General features: G+C 39.9%; 1 protein-coding gene across 1 annotated transcript; it reads left to right on the plus strand.

Annotated features, from left to right (window-relative positions):
* Positions 1–4,393: 4,393 nt before the first annotated feature.
* LOC122558690 (tyrosine-protein phosphatase non-receptor type substrate 1) lies at positions 4,394–11,274 on the plus strand. The gene is made up of 6 exons (XM_043707482.1): positions 4,394–4,507; positions 4,601–4,915; positions 7,055–7,369; positions 9,168–9,284; positions 9,924–9,967; positions 10,495–11,274. The coding sequence occupies exons 1-6, from the start codon at positions 4,453–4,455 to the stop codon at positions 10,630–10,632; spliced, it is 984 nt and encodes a 327-aa protein (XP_043563417.1). The 5' UTR covers positions 4,394–4,452; the 3' UTR covers positions 10,633–11,274.
* The last annotated feature ends 4,317 nt before the right edge of the window (positions 11,275–15,591 follow it).

The following is a 15,591-nucleotide window of genomic DNA, read 5'->3' on the forward strand; positions in this document are numbered from 1 at the left end:
ATGGACTTATCTTGCAGTTCGTGCATGGAGCAGATCAGATGGTTATGCGGGAGAACATACAATCTTACAACCCATGAAGTCATTAGAGAGAATAATATGTGAACGACGTATCGGTAACTTCAATTTTCACTGACTGTTAGTATTATATCCAAGATGAAAAACATTCATGTGTAATGTAGCTGTCAAACCTGCAAGAAAGTTAAGTGGATTGTTAGATTTTAGGCCATTTGACTCTATTGTATTTTATTTATGTTCAACTCACTTTTTGCCAATGTTTAATTGTGGTTAGGTAGTTGGGCCTTGGGTCACGCTCTGTATCTAGTTGTGTCGGCAGATGAATTTAGCTGGAAGGCGTAATTGTTTATGAGTCATCTTCAGGGTTCTAACAAATGAAACAGTACTGCTCCATAAGAAGAATAACGGCATGTGATGGCACAATCTTGCTATGTGGTATTGAGATGCTGTTGATGTAAATTCATGGTATAATCTTCCTGATTGCACACAAATGTTTAAATGTGTCAAACTTCTTGAAAATTCGAATAATTTATCTCACATCCGAATTAGGAGCAAGAATATTTTACTTAGAATCTCAAATTTGACCCATCATTCAATAATGTCATGGCTGTTCTGATTACAATGTCAACTGTATATTCTCGACTACATTTCACAAGCCTTCTTTCCATTGTTTATTAAGAATCAACCCATGCCTTAAAAATGTACAAATAGTCTGCATCTACCACATTTTGAGGAATGGTTGGAAAGACCTCCGGCAATTTGCGGTATAATGAATTCCTTATCTCTGTTCTAAAAGGCAACTCCTGTTATAAAAGTGTGGCTTCCAGTTCGACAGTTTCCACGAGAGGAAGGATAATGTTCATGACCACCCTGTAAAGACTCATCAGGATCCTATATGTCTCAATTAAGTCACTTTTTCCTCTTCCAAATTCTAGAGGACATAGTCTTAACGATGACAATGTAACCCACACATTCCTGGTATCTCCCAGCGCTACCCTCATCCCTTTTTTATTATTGATGAAAAGCTTATACCTCTGCCTGACCAGCTGTGTTTTTCCAGCGCCACACTTTTCAACACACATTTTTGATATCATCTCTGGTAAAGCTTCTCCAACTGCTTCTAAAACAATTACATGCTTCCTTAATATAAAATGAGGCCAAGACTGAATACAGTACCCCAGACATGTTTTCACCAATGACCTGCATAATTTTACGAGGTTCTCACTACTTTTGTGTTCAATTCCACCTCATTATAAATGCTGAAATTCTATTAGATTTCATAATAACTTACTGCACCTCCATACTAACCTTCACTTTTTGCTGACTTGGAAGATGTGACATCGATTGCAGGCCAGCATTTATTGCTGCTCCCCAGTTGCCCTTGCTGAGGTTTAACTCATAATGCAATTAGGGAAGGAATTCCAAGATTTGGACCCAACAACAGTGAAGGAATGGCGATATATTTCCACAGTCAGAGTGATGAATGGCTTGGCAGGACTCTTGACGATGTTGGTGCTCCCATGTATATTCTTGTTCTTCTAAATGGAACCGGTCATGCATTTGGAAGATGCTATCCGAAGATCCTTGGCGAATTTCTGCATTGCATCTCATTGAGAGCACATAATGCCGCAATTGACCATCAATGGAGCCAATGGAATGAATTCCTTATCTCTGCCCAAAATTACAACTCCTGCTTATAAACTGCAGCCTCCAGTTGGAGAATCATCCGTAAAAGGAGACATAATGTCCACATCCACTCTGTGAAGACTCCTCACGAGCCTGTATATCTCAATCAAGTTACTTTTTACTCTTCCAAATTCTAGACGATATAAACTTAATCATGTATGCAAAGTGCGTATTCCTGGTATTATCACTAGTAAAGCTTCTACAACTGTTTCCAATGCAATTTATGTTTCTTTAAAACATAAAAAGACTAGTACTGAACACTTTAATCCAGATATGTTCTCAAGAATGACCTGTACAATCGAAACATAATCTCGCTACATTTGTAAACAATTTCCCTCATTGTAAATGGTGAAATTCCGTTAGATTTCATATGTAATTACTGCGCCTCCCTACCAATCATTTATTTTTATTATTTTGGAATGTGGCTATCGCTGACTGGCTAGACTTTTTTGCTGCTCCCTTGTTGCCCATGAACAGTTAATGGTGAGTTGCCTTCTTGAATTTCGACAGTGCACCTCCTGCAGATTGACCCATAATGCCGCAGGGGAGGGAATTCCAAGATTTTGATCCAGCGACAGGGAAGTAATTGCGATATATTTGCAAATCAGAAAGGCGAGTGGCTTGGAGAGATCTTTAACGTGGTGGTGTTCCCATGTACCTACAGCCCTTGTCCTTCGAGGTGGAAGTGGTCGTGTGTTTGGAAGGTGCTATCTGAAGATCTTTGGTGAATTCTGCAGTGCTTATTGTAGATAGCATGCAGTGCTGCTCGGAGTGTCGGTGGTGAAGGGAGTGGATCCTCTGTCCTGGATGGTTTGAAGCATCTTGAGTATTGTTGGAGCTGCACCCATTGAGCCAAGTGGGGACTACTCCAACACACTCCTGATTTACGCCTTTTAGGTGATGTAGGGAGTTACTAAATAATTTACTGGCCATAGTAATCCTAGCCTCGGACCTGCTCTTGTAGCCACTATATTTATGTGGTGAGTCCTGTTGAGTTTCTGCAATGAATGCATTAAGGCACAAAGTTATTCAGTGTCTCAGAACTTTGTAACCTCTCACCATTTAGAAAATAAACGTTTTTTTCATTCCTTAGGACGAAATTTTGCATTTTCCACGTTATATTCAATTCCCAAATTGTTTCACAATCATTCAAACACTTGTTAGCAGAAGGATATTTTGCCCAATGCAACATTGACTCTAAACCAGCTTACCTTTAGACCTGGTTATTTCAGAGAGAGGGCCAATTACTGTAAATGGGGGTTAGTCTGGCTGACCTGAAATTAAGCTACTGATTTAAGACCTTTAATTGCAGTATTTATACTTTTGTTAAAGCTTTGCCAAAACACAGTAAAACTTCTACTGGATTGATTTCAGTGAGTTTAGTTGCATGGCAAGGTTTGAAGTTAGGATGCAGGTTAAGCTAAAACATTAAACATGATACTTAATTTTAAAAGTCACTTCCTACAACTCAGTTCTGCCAACTATAAATCCATGATTCTCTGTACAGAAATCTAATTGTTTCTTGCTTCAATCAGGTCCTTTAAAGGACTACTTTTTTTTATTTGAAATAAGCGTAAGAAAGTGCATAAATTGTAAACTATAAGGTGCATGGTGCATACTAAGTTGCTTTTATATAATACCGCAATTAATTCCACAGCAGTGTCCATTTCTAACAGCAATGAATTATGTCAAGACAAAACACTTTCCAGAATTGTAAGGAGAACCCTTATTAAAGATCAGCTCATTAACGTGTTTATGTTTCAACTATAGGAAGCTACTTTTTTAATGGAATGATTGCAGAAGATTGCGTTATTGGCGAAGGTTTTCATGGGTGAAATCGATAAATGCACTTAACTGTTTTACTCATCTCCAAACTAAATCATGTGCTAAAATAGTATTTTCCCTTCACCTGGTCTGAATTATCTGTCAGGCTCAAGAGCAATATTGGCTCTAACTCCCAAGAGCAATTACTGCAGATCTTGAATGATTCCAACCTGGAAGACAAAAGCAAACATGACAATAGAAATGAGTTCTCGATTGACAATGACTTTTTTCCTCATTTTATTCCCGGGTATTTTCCCATGTGTTGCTATTACTGTTAGCGCTGTTTCGAATTATTTTCCTCCTTTTGCCCTAAATATATCAATCAGGGTACTCAACCTAATTTCTGCAGGTAGTTAAGTTTAAGATTGCTCCAACTAACGATTTCCAAAGCTTATTCGTTTTTTGCTTCCCCTCTTATTGGTCTTGGATTTTTTTTCTTAAATATTCTATTCTGAACAAGAATTGTCTCCTGGTTTATAGTGTTTCCACCATGCACCTTTTCACTGCAATGACAAACATATTTTACGGTTCCAGAATGTGAATTAACTTAGGTACAGGATATTATGTATCAATCCGTTCTGAGCATTGCAGCTGTGCCTGTCACAACTAGACGTCAACTTATCACGTTAAGATTATAAAGGTTAACTGAGTCAATCAATCATTTTATCAAGTACAACCTGGGATAAAATCTAACAAAACTTTTAAATGGATCCATAAGTCTGATGCTGCACTGAGTTAACATTGCTTCATGTGATGCGGGCCTGACGTACATAAAACGCACGCCTCCATTTCCCGCTTAAACTCGAACCACAGACATGAACCTCCAACGGCATTGCCTCACACTACTCATTAGGTTACACACTGGCATTTTTCGCCAAACACTGTGTCTTTCGTGTTACCTTCAAACTTCAAGAACCATTTGATGATATGGCTGTGAAGGCTGTGTTTCAGAGTATACAGCTCATAAAGATTATTTTCATTGGTATGTTCCAGAATTCGCTCTTTGTCTTTATGTTTGTCTCATGTTATCTCTCTAAATCTTCCTCAGTGTTTTGCAAACACTTTTCTTTTACAGTTGCTGCTGATGTTCCTGTTGAAGTGTCCCAGATCCCCGAACGTATCTATGCCACAACTGGCACAAACCTCACATTCTATTGCACGTTTTCTGTTTTTCAAGACAAACAGGCGATCATTTATTGGTGGAAACTTGGTGAAAATGAATTCATTCATTTTGGATCAGACAACAGGAAACGACTTTTCATCGAGAAAGGAAGAGCCTCATTACAACTCCTGAATATCAGTGTCCAAGACTCTGGAGTCTATTATTGCAGACTGACATGCCCGGGAAAAAGAGCCGCAAATGGAAGTGGATCAACACTTGTCGTCCGTGGTAAGAGATGGTCAATGGAGTAGACTGAAAATTCTCTATCTTATTACAATTAGAAAAATGTAACTGGCAACACGTTTTTCTCTTCCTTGGGCGTTCCATTAAATTAGAAAATAAATGTTTCAAAAGAAATATTTAATTATGAATCAGATGATATCCCTCTACGTCGAGGTTCCACGATCTTGATTTTCTAACATTGTTTCGATTATTTCATGCATGAAAACTCGCACAGACCAACTAATCTGCACATCTTTGCACTATTGGAGGAAACCAAAACACCCAGAGTAAACCCATACTGACACGGGCGAACGTGCAAACTCCACATAGTCAACTAACCGTGGCTAATGCTTTGGTTTCTTCCCATAGCCTAAGATTTGCAGGATATGTGGATTGACAATGCTAAATTATCCAGTAAAGTCCAGGGATATGCAGGCTAGTAGGATAGGGTGGAGGACTAGGTCTGGGTAGTGTGCTCTTTGGATGGTCGGTGCACCCTTGATGGACCGAATGGCCTCTGTTTACACGGTAGACATTATTCTAAGCGTTTCCATGTCATTCAAGTATGGATATTGAGTGGAAAATTACTTGAACATTGTTCAGTATAGGAAACATTTGACAGTATTAAACTTGTTTTTGCTGACTGTCTCAACAAGGACAGTCAAGCTAAAAGTCGTTTAAATGCATTTGAAATCTAATTTCAATCAAAACATGATGTCCAAATTTGCTGCATGTGATCAGCTTTGAATGTTGTGTGCCAGTTTGTCTGCGGTAAAAAAAAGAAAGACTTCGATGTTGCAAATTCTTTTCCACATCATTACGTATTTTAAAGTGTTAGTTAACTATAGCTGACATAATGGCAAAATGCTTTAAAAGCAGAAATCTGAACCTACCAGATAATTAGTGATAATGCTTGGTGGATATATATTGACCAAAAAATTGGGACAATTACAATTAACTTGTCTGATCAATACTAGAGGATATTTTACTTTCATTGAAGAGGTCAGAATGGGTTTTGGTGTATTCCCCTGGATGGACGGCCTGTTTCCCATTGCAGCGCTCTCTCCGTACAATTCTAAAGGATTGGCCTTGATTGTTCCTCCAAATCCATTGAGTAGAGCTTGGAGCTGACACCCGTCTTGGAATGAAGCGTGTTTCCACGTGCTATGAGAACATTGTGCGTTCCAGCTCGAAGAATCAAACATTCGGATGTTTGGTCGCATTTGTAGTTTTCAATCGATTTGGTCAGTTTTTGGTGGGCTAACGCAAGACGTTGAATCACCTCAAATCCCTTCAGAAGCAGAAACAAAACTTAATAACGAATGCAATTACTTGTTTCCTGAATTTTGTAAACTCTATTTGCCTCAGTTTTAATCTCCGATATATCTCCCACTCTGAAGTAACTCGTGAAATGTACGAACATCTCAGTCCCAGACTGAGACTATAGAGTTCTCAATCATGTTATGCCTCCCATGTTTATTTCAGCAGCAAGATGGATTGTGGCTTTGAGGCGACAATTCCTCTGCTCACTGTAAGTAGCCACACAGATTGAATACATTCTGGAAGTTTCCTCTGGTCACATATTGATTGCGTATTAAAGTTTGCCAAAAGGAAAGCTATCTCATATTCACTACCGTGGCATCCTGAAATTCTTTGAACAATCTTTAATTTGTTTTCTCTCTCATCAGGTGATGCAGGAAAGATAAATTTGGTGATCCAGGGAAATTTGAAATAAATTTAGAGATCCAACCCCACTTGCAGGTTGCTATAATCCGAATATGCTATCTGGAAGGCCATTAGAAGCATGTTCAGTAGGAACTCCAAAGGGCCGTGGATCAATGCTTGAACCTGGTCATTTTCACACCGAAAGGAAAGAACAGATACGAGAACATTATTGCATAATACTTCCAAGAAAGCAGCGTGGGCAGGATAGACCAAAATAGCAGGTTTGCTGTAGCATTCTATAATTATATAGAAGATCATAATTGATAGACAAAGCATTCACTTCACCATTACCATTCATGCTATTTGCTGTTATTTGCTGTTATTTGCTGTTATAGTCTATCCAGAATAATTGAAAAGGGACGCCATTCTAATTTGCAGACCAGACGAGATTATTAACTTCCTTGTTCGTTGTTTCACCAGCTTCTCCAACTCCAGTGAGGATTGTTTCCCGTCCCTCTGAAAGTACTGCGCACAGTTCTTTGTCTTTGGTATGTGAAATGGATTTGGTTTTCCTGGACGGTCTGACTATCACTTGGTACAAAAATAATCGAAGCATTGAGAATGGGATAAATACGACCACGAAGCAACTCAGTGGAGCAGGGCTGTATAAAGTTTCAAGCTATTTGGAAGAAGCACGGCCTATCCAAGGAAGAACTGTTTTTGTCTGTCTGATGTCTCAAGCGACCCTACAGATTCCAGCCATGGCCATTTACTTGGTCCCTATTTCTCGTCTAGGTAAGATTCTACGCTCAGCAGACGCAAAATCAAAAAGCCTCAGATATAATCTGACACAAAAGCTCAGAACGTACTTGCACAATCCAAATTATAAGAAACCTGCAAGTGCAATATTTCTCTGCGTAAAATCTCACAACCTATGATCTGTAACGAGGAGGTCATGCCTGATCAACCTAATTTAATTTTGCAAAGAGGTGAAAATATATGCAGACAACGACAATGCTTTTGATACACTCTATTCCGATTTCAGCTACGTTTTGATGCAATCCCGCACGGGAAAGTGGAAGAAAGTATAGCAGATCATTGGATCCAAGGAAATTTGGCAAATTGGGTCCATAATTAGCTGACAAGCAAGGAGCAGATAGTTATGGCTGACAGGCGTTTTTCCAATTGAAAACCTGAGTTCAATGGGGTCCCACACGGATCGGTGTGAGGCCCCTGCAGTTTCTGTTTATGTAAATGATTTAAACTTTAATGTATGAGGGTTGATCAATAAGTTCACAGATAATACGAAAAAGACGGTGGAAGGTAAATATTAAGTAGGGTTACTTTAGATTACACAAGGCTATGGACGAACTGGTCAGATGAGATGATCAGTGAGAAGTGGAACTCAATCCAGAAAAATGCATGCTGATGTAATTGGACAGGACAGGCAAGGCAGGGAATACATTGTAAAAGGTGGGACCCTACGAAGCATTGAGGATCAGATGGTATGCTTGTTACGCACATACACTAGCCACTTAAGTTTTAGGGCAGCGAATTGATGAATTGATTAAGAAGGCATTTGGTGTATTTGCTGTTGATAGCCAAGGCGTAAATTTAAAAACAGGGAAGGTATTCTGGAACTATATAAAATTGTTCGTTCGCCACAGCTAGTGTATGATATGCAGTTCTGGATTCCACATTATAGGAGGGATGTGATTGTACAGGAGACGATGCAGAGAAGATATACCATGATATTGCTTGGACTGCAGAGTTTCAGTTATGAGACAGATTGGACAGACTGGGATGTTTTCTTAGAGCAAGTGAAATTGAGAAGGGACTTGACTGAGATTTATAAAATTAGGAGGGGTACGGATAGGGTAAAAGGAGGAAGAAACTGTTCCAATTAATGGAGCGATCACTGAATGGGGGTAGGGAGAGTGGGTGGAGCAAATAGATTTAAGCTAAGAAGCAGAAGGTTTAGACCAGATGTGAGGGGAAAAAAGCGTTTTCACCAGAAGGTGGGGGAAATTTGGAATTCACTGACTGTAAGTGTGGTAGAGATAGAAACCCTCATAAAATTTAAGAAGTATGTGGATATATACTGTACTTGCAAAGGCATATGAGACTTTTGGTTAAGTGCTGGAAATTGTGATTTTAATAGTTAAGTAGTTATTCCTTACTGGCATGAACACGTAAAGCCTTCTTTTATTTTATAGATCTCAATAATTGTATGGCAACATCACATTTCATTGTCTGCTGCTGAATGAGTCGGTGCTAGGAATTACACTGCAGTAATAACCATGGAAACTAAGCATTACCTGAGTTTGCAAAATCTGTTCAGTATAACAAGTGCTTCACCCTAGTCCTAATTTCCAGAACAGTTAGGTTCGCAATTTTTGACAGACCATATCCTCTGAACTAGTTACATCAAGACATACCTAACATAATAAAACTCCACAAAGGCATGCTTTGATAGAATTCCACATGATGACAAAGGGGAGTACAACTTGAAGGAATTAACTCGTGAAACATTGAAAAAAAGCTTAATTGTCATAGATAGCACCATTTCTGAAAGTGAGTATTAATGTTGCAGACGATGACAACATATTTCGCACTTACGTACGGATCTTTGCATGCGCAGGATTTGTACTGATGTTTTTGGCACTGCTGGCTATCATTAGAATGTGGCACATATTCACTAACCACAAAGGTAAGATATCATACTATCATTTAACGGAAACCATTCAAAAACTAACAGAAGTTGTGAAATACAATATTGCTTTAATATTGGTATGAGTGTAAAGGTATATTTTCTTAGTTTTTACTTCTTTTACAACCAAGTGTTCAATTCACGCCTCAGGCGACTGACTGTGTGGAGTTTGCACATTCTCCCCGTGTCTGCGTGGGTTTCCTCCGGCTGCTCCGGCTTCCTCCTACAATCCAAAAATGTGCAGGCTAGGTGAATTGGCCATGCTAAATTGCCCATAGTGTTAGGTGAAGGGGTATGTGAAGGGAAGGTGAAGGGGAGTGGGTCTGGGTGGGTATGCGCTTCGGCGGGTCGGTGTGGACTTATTGGGCCGAAAGGCCTGTTTCCACACTGTAAGTTGTACAATCTAAAAAGTCGGAAGTCTGCTTTCGGGGATCTGTGTGATCAAATACACTAAGAGAAACATTTATCCAACATTTTTATCCACGTTATAGACAGAAATTGAGTCAGTAATTTTGCTCCCATTTGCTAACCAATGGAAGAGTAGATATGTCTTACTTTGCCCTGACTGTAAATTGACATTTACTATATAGTACTTGCGGAATCATTTCTTGCAATAACATGTGGAATTTTGTGTTTTAGCAAACAGACAGGGAAACGATGAAGCAAGCCATTGTGGCAACTCTGTAAGTTTATACCTATCCTACATTTTAAGTACAAGCAATTATTTCCATATGGCTATTGGAAGGTGAAACTCCACACCTGAAAATCTGGACATTTTATTCATATACAATGTGAAAGAAGGCAACAACGTTTTCAAAAAAGTAAATGAAGAGTTTAGAAAAGACGGGTGAATAGGGCTAAATAGATGCCTGATACTAAGAACATGGAAAGAACATCGAGGCAATGTTCCACGATTCTCGCACAATATCAACCACATGACTCGTGAAACAGTGATGAACATTAAATATCGTGCATTCAGAACAATGTTCTAATGATGGCAAACTAAATTAGCAGTGATCATGAATTTAGGACAATCTATTTGAAAGCACACATTTTTGAGAAGGATGCTAATTAGATGAATTTAACTAAATGACATTAAGTTTGATGCAATAACAAAACTAAACAAACTTTATGATTTCTGTATTACTTTAATACGCTTTCTGTGATATATTCTATTGCATAGTTGAGCTAATTTTATCAATTTTTTTAGACTTTTCAAGAAACAATTGATAATTCGTTGACTTATGCCACTGTCCAGCCAGTTAGTTCTATGAAAAATGGAAATCCAAGGACGAAAGAAAAAGGCACAGAATATGCAGAAATTAGGAATGTACATCAAAAGAGATAAGCACCAATCGTCTACACGGCAACAAGTTTCTAATTATGTCGATGTTTGCTGCATTGCAGATGCCTTTCAGTTTTGTATATTGTCCCTAGTTATAAACGTGACATTGTAGTTCCCCTAATGTCTTCTAGTTCAGTTGTCATTCTCACGGATATTAAGCTTAGCCCAATGCAACGGCTAAACATGTGCAGATGGCCGGAGTTTTGAGGTGATAACAACGAATAAGCAACTATCAGCACTTCCCCCTAAACCTACAAAGCCTTTGCAAATCCGTGCATATGCAGAGCAAAGAGAAATCAGCAAAAAAAAATCAGTGAAGCAATGCTTGTGTTCAATGCGGGTTGCAAGGGTCGCCACAGACATCAATTATCTTCACTTCCAATCAGGTTAGTAGTCATTCCTGGAAGGGGTTACACTTGACTGATTGAGGAGCTACTGTTTAACAACATACTTTATGTAACATTATGATTAAATAATGAACTTGATCCCTTAAAGCTACTGTTTTGCTATGCAATTCCAAGTAGATACCTTTTGAGAAAAAAGTCACATGTTATAAACATACTTTCTATGGTTTGATTTTGCTGATACTTTTACTTCTATCAACATCGAAGCATATTGTTAATTTTGGTATTTCAAAATAAAAATTAAAATGGTAGTGGTTTTAACATTTGGCTTGCTGTGTGTGTGTATAATTTATGGGCGGCACGGTGGCACAGTGGTTAGCACTGCTGCCTCGCAGCGCCAGAGACCCGGGTTCAATTCGCGCCTCAGGCGACTGACTGTGTGGAGTTTGCACGTTCTCCCCGTGTCTGTGTGGGTTTCCTCCGGGTGCTCCGGTTTCCTCCCACAGTCGAAAGATGTGCAGGTCAGGTGAAGTGGCCATGCTAAATTGCCCGTAGTGTTAGGTAAGGGGTAAATGTAGGGGTATGGGTGGGTTACGCTTCGGCGGGTCGGTGTGGACTTGTTGGGGTGTGGACTTGTTGGGCCGAAGGGCCTGTTTCCACACTGTAAAGTAATCTAATCTAATCTAATCTAATTCAATGTCATTAGCAGTTTACCTGTTGCTGGCATCACAACTACTGAAAGTTAGGGCATCTTGTTAACTTTATTAAATTTAAACTGCCATGGTGAACAGAAAATCTCTCTAACAGAGATTTCTGCATCCATTCTGGAATCTTCCTTTGAGTTCAGAAGTCGCAATCCCTGCATTGTTGCTGATGAGCAAACACACATGGTCCTGAGATAACAATGTGTCTTCCTTCTCTCGACCAGATCATATCTGAAATGATTTATTTAATTTCATTTCTGTAAAATGAAATGATAATGCAGTTCCAGTATTTCAAGTAAACATGACTCATGAACGTAACTTAGAAATATAGAGCATAAAAGTAGGACTTCGCCATTGGTAATTTGAGCCTTCTCCACCATCGATGTGATCATAGAAAACATCCATTTCAGCGTCCTGTTCTTGCTTCTCTCTATTCCCTTTGATTTTTATACAACTTAAGAACTATGCATAGCTCTTTCTTGAAAACATTGGAAGATTTGATCTCAGCAATTTTCTGTGGCGGACAATTCCATGGACTCACCACTCCCTGAGTGAGGAAATTTCTCTATTATTAGGCTGTGACCACTGGTTGTTGAACTGCCCAGTCATCAAGAACATCCTTCCTATGCTTAAAGTGCTGTAGAATATGATTTCAAAAATAACATCTCCAAACCAGATCATCAAGGGTTAATTAGACAAAGCAATAAACAACTACAGAGAGTGGAAAAGTAGCAGGCTTTATCTGTTTTGTCAGAAGGCGGACTGGGAATGGGAACAGGCAGTTTTGCAACGTTACCTGGAGTTGTTATTTTCACAGAGGAAAATCTATTAATGTATAGGACTTTTGACAGTTCATTTGACTTCACCAATGAACTGGGTTCACGGCCCATGGCATGGAAATTTCGATCTAACTAAAGCAACATCTGTCATTTGGGAGGCCTGACAGGCAAAACGATGTGAGACTCACATGTTTGAATATATTTAAGTAGCTTAAGCTAATAATTAGTTCGAATATATTTGAAGTATTATTGACTACAAATTAGGTCCAACCTCTCCATTGTGATTAAGTTAATAAACTTGCATTTTTACCGAAGCCCATGTCTCTTGCATTCATTTGGTCAGATCTGAAAGAACCAGCGAAGTCACGTCAGCCTAACTTTGTGCCTGTGACCTGTTATGGACCTGGCCCAAAACATTTCAAAAAAGGGGCTCAGACCCTAACAGCTAGTTGTTTGAAGTAGGTGTACACGGATATTCCAGGAGAGGTGCTACTCGTCAAACCATTTAGTTTTAAACAAGATAGAATTTACTTACAAGATTACTAAATGAAACAGAAACAAAAGAGAACAGAATACTAAACAACTTGTCGGAAAACCCAACACACTATCGCAACTTAACGATGCTGTTCCAAATACTTGAAACAAATCCATAAATACCCCTTAGTACAAAAGGTAAAATCAAACACAGGATATGACAGGAAAGACGTCATAGAGAGAGGAAGATCAGCATGGACCTGCTTCTTTGGGTCAAACAGCTTCACAACACTGATTGATTGTGAAAACCAAATCAAACCAGAGTAGAGCTGAGCTGGGAGAACTGGTCACTCACCTTTTTTCGCACACATTTTTCAACTTGAAAGCATTCTGCATGAGGCAGTATCTGCTAACTATAATCAGACTGACCCTAAAACGTATCCAAACCCAGATGTTTTGGAATCTGTGTCATTTACGATCTCTCTGGAAAAAAAAGGGCAAGGGAGATCATGTTGTGGCTGTATAGGGCATTGGTTAGGCCACTGTTGGAACATTGCGTGCAATTCTGGTCTCCTTCCTATAGGAAAGATGTTGTGAAACTTGAAAGGGTTCAGAAAAGATTTACAAGGATGTTGCCAGGGTTGGAGGATCTGAGCTCCAGGGAGAGGCTGAACAGGCTGGGGCTGTTTTCCCTAGAGCGTCGGAGGCTGACGGGCGACCTTATAGAGGTTTACAAAATTATGAGGGGCATGGATTGAATAAATAGGCAAAGTATTTTCCCTGGGGTCGGGGGGTCCAGAACTAGAGGGCATAGGTTTAAATGTCTTCAGAAACTTCAATAGGTAAGTATCAGAGTGTATGATTGTCTCAGACATGTTACTGGTAACATAAACATTGAAATGTTGTAACACCAACACCAAGCTCAAAGTTTCCTTCTCAACTGTCGAATATTTCTGCTGATGAATGTTCAATTTCCTGGAGAAATACCTGACAGGTTTTGCAGTCTTCTGGTCATCTTCCAGAATGAGCACAGTACCAACACCCATACCACATACATCGTTACCCACCTTGAATGGTTTTACATGATTAGGTATGTCTAATACTGGGGCAGTGGTTTACACAACTTTCAGGCTGTCAAATGCCTTCTGATGGTCCGCTGTCCACTGATATTTCACGAGTGTCTTTAGCAATGCAGTAATTGGAGCAGCTAAAAGTTCATCCAAATTCCTGGCAAAGCTCACTTAATCCCAAGAATTGTAGTAGTACTCTTTACATCGAGCTTATGGGAAGCACCACCCCAGCCCCGCCAATTATCTTTGTTCTGCATTCCGTGGGGCCATTTATGGCCCAGGAAGGTGACTTGGGCTTTGGTAAATTCATTTTTAGCCAAGTTTATCAGCAAACCTACCTTTTGAAGTTGATGGAACACGACTCGTGAATGTTGTAAATGTTCCTTCCATGAGTGACTAAACATCACCAGGTCATCTATATCTCCAACACACTTGTGCACACTGGTAATGTCCTTATTGCTTAGTCTCTGAAAATGTGGCTGACGCATTTTTCATAACAAATGGCATGACTTTGAACTTATGTGGTCCATTCAGCATTCCAAAAGCCAAAATTGTCTTTGCTCTTTCTGACAAAGGTACCAGCTAGTATCCTCTGAGCAAGTCCAACTTAGAAATATAATTTGTTTGTCCCACCTGCTCAGCACAGTTTTCCTAATGTGAAATTGGAAGCGCATCAGTTTTTTGTAATTGCATTTACTTTGCGATAGTCCATACATAACCGTTGGGAGAAAGTGAGGACCACAGATGCTGGAGATCAGAGTCAAGAGTGTGGTGCTGGAAAAGCACAGCAGATCAGGCAGAATCCGAGGAGCAGGCATAAGCCTTCATCAGGAATGAGGCTTGTGAGCCAGGGGGCTGAGAGATAAATGGAAGGAGGCTGGCGTTACCGAGAAGGTAGATGAGAATATGATAGGTAGATGAAGGTAGGGGAAACGTTGAGAGGTCAGAGAGGAGGGTGAAGCAGATAGATGGGCAAGGTGATGGACGTGTCAAGAGGGCAGTGTCAAGTTGGAGTCTTGGGACTAGGATTATGTGGGGGGAGGTGGGATGAGGAAAATGGTGAAATCCCCATTGATCCCTTGTGATTGAGGCGTTCTTCCTCCAGGCATCAGCTGGTAAGAGCATTGTGATGGAGTAGGCCCAATACCTGCATGTCCTTGGTGGAGTGGGAGGAGGAGTTGAAGTGTTCAGCAATGGGGCAGTGGGGTTGGTTGGTGCGAGTGTCCTAGAGATGTTCTCTGAAACTATCTGCAAGTTGGCATTCTGTCACTGATTAAATAAGATAATCAGTGGGCTAGGTAGGTTTTACAATGAGAGCCTTCTTCATCAGATGGTTATGGCTCGCATGAGGGGACATAGTTTTAAATTGAGAGGTGATAGATATGGTCTGATGTCAGAGGCGTGGATCTGACAAGGGAGTCGCAGAGGGAATGGTCTCTCTGTAACATTGATACAGGTGGAGAGGAAAATATATTTCTCATAGTGGGGTCCATTTGTAGGTGGTTGAATTGGAGGAGGAGGATACAATGTATACAGAGTTGGTGGTGTGGAAGGTGAGGACCAAGGGGGTTCTATCCTTGCTGCGTTAGAA

Source organism: Chiloscyllium plagiosum, chromosome 17 (assembly GCF_004010195.1).
Source record: "Chiloscyllium plagiosum isolate BGI_BamShark_2017 chromosome 17, ASM401019v2, whole genome shotgun sequence".
Classification (NCBI taxonomy): domain Eukaryota; kingdom Metazoa; phylum Chordata; class Chondrichthyes; order Orectolobiformes; family Hemiscylliidae; genus Chiloscyllium; species Chiloscyllium plagiosum.